The 5,487-nt window shown below is 44.0% G+C and overlaps 1 protein-coding gene across 1 annotated transcript in view; it reads right to left on the bottom strand.

Annotated features, from left to right (window-relative positions):
- Positions 1–5,172, bottom strand: part of ARFGEF3 (ARFGEF family member 3) — a 229,582-nt gene extending 224,410 nt beyond the window's left edge. The window contains exon 1 of the mRNA XM_069077269.1: positions 4,503–5,172. Within this exon, the coding sequence (XP_068933370.1) occupies positions 4,503–4,587 (85 nt within the window). The 5' untranslated portion in view covers positions 4,588–5,172. The remainder of the gene's footprint in view (positions 1–4,502) is intronic.
- Between the last annotated feature and the right edge of the window lie 315 nt (positions 5,173–5,487).

A 5,487-nucleotide genomic window follows, 5' to 3' on the forward strand; every position in this document is an offset into this window, starting at 1 on the left:
TCTCTCTCTCTCTCTCTCTCTCTCTCTCCCTCTTTTTCTCCCTCTCTTTCTCCCTCTCTCTCCCTCCCTCCCTCTCTAGTATTATCAGTCTCCCATTTCATGGGCTCAAAACTTCACAGTCCATTTGGATTCTTCCATCTCCTTTTTGCCTTATAGCTAATCAATCAACAAGTCCTGTGCATCTTGTTAATTCTGCTCCTAAATGTTTCCCTTTATCTCTTTTTTGTGGTCAGGAAGATCTGGGTTCAAATGGTGCTTCTGATACTTAGTATATGAGTATAGGTAAGTGAATTTGCCAAAGAGGTAAGGCTGCAATTTTCTCCAGTTAGTTAAAAAAAAAGTAGGAGAAAGATTGGAGTAAATAGACCCTATGTTCCTTTCCATCTCTAAATCTATGATATTATGATCCTCCATTCTCATTTCTAGCAGCCCATTCGAGCTATTCATCACACTATATCTGTGTGTCTGAAATAGTTTCTTAGCACAGTGCTGGGCATGTAATTGGTGCTTAGAAAATGTTTATTGATTAAGTCACTGCCAACAAAATGGAGAGGTACTACCTTACCAATGAAACCACATTTTCCACTACTCCTAGTCAAGGCTGATCTCTGGTCAGTTTGTCTGAGGAAGATCTGGAAGCTTGGTGGACAATAAGCTCAATCAGTCAACAATTTGATGAAGCTACAAACTTCAGTGCATTCAGTCTCCATCACCATCAAAGTCCTTGGCGTCTTCAAATGCTTCAATATAAAAAACTGATATGTTTTTATTGACGGAAGGGACGGTAAAGAAGATGTGTTACCATCTGCCTTGCTGCTGTATGTGAAGGACCATCGGGACCTTCCAGGATCTGCAGCTGAACTCTCCTATATATGCTATCTGATCCTGTTAGGATGGATGCTCCTTGAGAGGAAGGACTAGCGTTCATTTGTATCCCTAGCACTTAGTACAGAATTGTGCACATAATAAGCACTTAATAAATGATAATTCATTCATTCCATTGAAAGAAGCAGCATTCTGAGCTAGGAAGGTAGCAGTCTTGTCGTTCTGTTTTGGTCAGAACACCACTGGAGCAATGCATATGGTTCTGGGCATTCCGTTTTAGGAAGGATGTGGATAAGTTTGAGAGTACAGTTATGCCTTCCACATTTCAGTGATCAGGAACACAGCACCCCCACAATCTGGAAAATCCACATAAATTTTTTTGGCCCTCCCTTTGTACTAGAGGAGAGATCAGAATTTTTTCTTTTTCTTTTATGGATCATTTATAATATTAAAAGATAAAATATGCTGATATTATACAATACCATACATATATTTTATGCATTTCTGAGTGTGTGGGATAAAAGAATTCAGAGTCTGAATCTGAGATTAGAAAAGGTCTTTATTCTTTCTCATGACAAAGGGCCCTCTGCCCCTGTCACTCAAATGGCATCTGCCAGGGAGAGAGCAACAGGTAGAAGCAAGCCCGTGGATATATAACCTTGTAATTCAGAAACCCAACCCCCCAATTGGCCTTCACTCTCATTGGTAGGGAGGCCCTCCCACAACCTAAGCGTGGGAATCTATCTTGAAGACAAAGGCCACAGAAACAAGTGGGTATCCAGCACAAGGCCAGGAAAGCAGTTTTATCCTTATTTGGCATATCTTGTGCTGAGGTGGCACTGGGGAGGGTCTCCATTGCTCTAAGTTCCAGATTCCTGTAAGGTCAGGTGACCTCTAAACTTAGGCCTAGTGGATGCTGAAGCCACTCTAGATTTGATTTTTTCAGAATGGGGAAACTTCACTGCAAATTATCCCTCACATGAGTTTCTAAACTTTTTCTGCTTCGTCTGCTGGCCTTTGCAATGTTGTATGCGGCTTCCGTGAAACTCCCCCAAAATTCCTGTTTAATTTCTTATGGTGACGTTCGATATATCGAAACCGTGATGGGGAAAGTTGCAATGGGGAAACGATAACTAGTATATGCAAGCAAGGTGATCAGGATTGGGATAGGCCTCAAGATCTAACTATATGAGGACCTAAAAGAGAAGGTTCATGAGCACACAAAAGCTGTCTTTAAGTAATTGAAGGGCTTTCACATAGAAGGAAGATTATTTTAATTTGTGATCATTCTAATGGTGTCAGCCTTTCAGTTCTTCAGTGGGGTCACAGAATGCACTGCCTATTGCTACTAGTCTCCTCAGCTTCTATTTGGATAGTAAGCACTTAAATAATTGTTGAATAAGTAAATAACCATCAAAAGCATTATTGGCTTTTTTCTAGTGGGTGATCCATCTATTAAACTGAACGCCATAGCCCAGTCACTGAGAAGGAAAGGGGGTAGTTTGCAGAAATAACCCACACAGGAATTCTCCTATTGTCTTTTAGTGCAATTTTGCCCACCCTAAGGCTCTAGCACAATACCAGTCATCCTTCAAGCACTCAATAAAAATGTTCATCAACTTGAATTTAATGTGGTAATTGCCTCAGTCTTCAGCTTTTCCCCAGTTTCAGAGAACTGGCTATTCATGTGTCTCTATGTAGTGGGTTAAGGTTCACCAATATGGCAATTTAATTTTATCAAGATATTAAGTTTCAGATGCCCAATTTATAATAAATAACTTTATAAGTAAAATGAACAGATAGGGATTGGTAAGTGTTAAAATCTGCCCTCCCCACTTTTCATCTAAATTTGTGGTGACAGAGAGTTACAGTTAATACAAAATGAGTAAAAGGGAAGTTATACAGAGAGAGAAGCATAGAGATAAACTAACAGCCTCCTCCTGTGTCCCCTTTTATCACTTACTAAATCTGGGTAACCTGCCCTAGAACTATTTCAGAACTCTGTATGTATAGTGAATGATTATAGTAATGTAAACACTAGGCTCTGGGTGTTTGAGTCACGTTATTTGCCCATTGCAGTGACTTTATTTCAATAGTGAAGTAAGACTACCACACAGTCAGTTCCATATACAACTCTTCTTCAAACTCCATGAGAAAATCAGGAATTACAACACTTATATTATTTATTGTTATCATTGTTATTTTCACAGACTTTTAAGAGTTGTAAGACTGTGAAAGTGGAAACCATATCTAGTCTAAATCATTCATTTTATAGATGGAGAAGTTGAGAGAAGTTAGTAACTAGGGTAAAGACCTACAGCTAGAGGCATAGTTGGCAACTAGATCTTCCCCAAATCTAATATTTTGGGGTATATTTTCTTTTTTTTTTTTTGAAAGTGGAAACTAAGAACTCCCTTCTCTGACCAACACTCCCATATCTACATTGCCAATGGGATTAATTAGTGTGGAATTAGAATGTAAACTCTTCCAATGGACTGTCCATTTTTGTATCCCTTTATAGTTTCTGTCATATAATAGGTGTTTAATAATACTTTTTTTTAGTTCATCGTGAAGTTTTCATTGTAGATGGATGCTTTAAGATTGGCCTCATTTTGTCACAAGCCTTTTTTTCCCTAAGTATCACTACCCTTCCTTTCAATGTCTGAGCAGATTCCTGTCCTCCCACAAATTGCAGTGGAGAGAATGCTGGATTTGGAGTGAGGGCACCTGGGTTCAAATCCCATATCTGCTACTACCTGTGTGGCCTTGGACAAGTCTCAGCTTCTCTGGGTTTCATTTAGGTAAATGAAAAATGATGTAAAATGGGGGCGTTTGTCTAGAAGACCTCCCAGTTTCCTGCAGGCTTTCAGTCTATAATCCTAGGATCTCATCCAATTGGAACTTCTTTCATCGTTGTTCCTCTAGCAAGCAACCTGAGCCCAGTGGGGAAAATAAATTTAGCACCTGGAACTCAGTGCAATCCTACCCACTATGGGCAAATCCAGGGGAGGGAAAACCTATCACAGACCACAGTCCCACTGCAGGGGAAACATTATCCTGGCTTGTGGCCGCTATTTCTCCCTGTACAATAAGCTATATTTGAACAGCAAATGCAATCCTTCCTCCACTTAAATAAGCCATCTTTGCCTAGTTACACTCGCTTTTGCCTCTTGAAAGGGGCCGAGTTGATAGCATATCAGCTTGTTCCCTCTTCCCAGCGGCAGCTTAAGGAACAGGCCACTGGATCGATGCAGCCTATCCAAGCCAGCATCACTGTGCCTTTGATGAGAAGGGAATCAGCAATCTGGTGTTATATTTCAGGAAAGGGGAAAAGGGCTAGAGGTGTCGGATTGTAGATTTAGAGCTGGAAGAAACGCTTGAAGCCATCTAGTCCAAACCCCTCATTTTATAAATGGGGAAACTGAGGCCTGAAGTGACAGGTCAATTGTAAATGACTGGGGAGTAAAAGTCAGCAAGGCAAGCATCACTATTTCACGAAGGAGCAAGCCAAACTAAACCACGGTGAAATCGCAAGCAGAGAAGGGGCTGCTTTCCCTTCTCAATTTCTGGTGTTTCCAAAGGGGCTGCCAGTCCAGGGAGTAAAGTGCGAACTGACAGGTGCGCCTACCGCAAACCTTGACCCCCTCCATTCACTAGCTCCCTCTCTCGCTGCTTACCTACGGCCAAGGTGCTGCTCTCCTTGATGGCTTTGTATTTGCTCCCGGACGCTTCCTTCTGCAGCTTTCTCAGGATCTCTTCCATCTTGACCTTCGTGGGCACACGGCGGCCAGAGGGAAAGGAACTGACTGTAGACGCCGGGTTAAGACTGAGTCTGGCCTCCCTCTCCACGTCCGGCGGCGGTAAAGGTCCGCGCACCGCTCCTCTACTGAGCGCTCCAGACGCTCCCCCCCATCCCGCCTGGGGCCAGAAGCAGCTTCCACAGCTACAGCTCCTGCTGATGAATCACGCTGGGCTCCATCTCAGAGAGCCACGTCAGTTTCTTCCGCCTCTTCCCCCTCCCCCTCCCTCTCCCCCTCTTCTGACGGCTTCTGTTCCCCCTCCCTCTCCCAGAGCTGGCACGCAGCTCGCTCCTAGGTGAGGGACAGGTTTGATGCAGCCAGGATCCTGGTCAGGCCTGGGCAAGGGACTTTGCCAGAAGGGAAGAGGACTCCAAGGAACTCTAGGGGCAGCCCAAAAGCCTCGCCAAGGCTAAGCTATTCCATTCCCTGGTGCCCGTATTCAGAAGCCGGCTGCAGGCTCGGGAAAAGGTGGAGGAGGATTTCCTGACCTGGAGTTGGGGTGGGATGCTGGGAGGAAGAGGAAGGACCTTGTTGGCCTGGCTGATTCTGTTATTCTGTCCCGGGGGGGGGGGGGGGGGAGGTGGGGGGGGGGAGGGACGGGGGACTGACGGTTGGTGTAGAGCTGAGGGGAGGGCTGGGAAGCCTTGATGTTGTTTACACCGAGAGATTAGAAGTGCTATATGTTATTACAAAATTTAGCATTGTGACTGCTCCCAGGCAAGGTGAGGAGGGAGGTGTCTTTTTACCCCCTGAGTCTGTACAAATTGCAGCTCTAAGAGTTTTAAACCACCCCATTCCCTTGTTCTGCCTAGTTCCCTGCCCCTTCTTCCGTGAAAAAGAAAACAGTCTACTATGCGACGTG

The sequence above is a fragment of the Petaurus breviceps genome, unplaced genomic scaffold (assembly GCF_028583685.1).
Source record: "Petaurus breviceps papuanus isolate PSGF00001 unplaced genomic scaffold, PetGlider_PUasm1.0 90977, whole genome shotgun sequence".
NCBI lineage: Eukaryota > Metazoa > Chordata > Mammalia > Diprotodontia > Petauridae > Petaurus > Petaurus breviceps.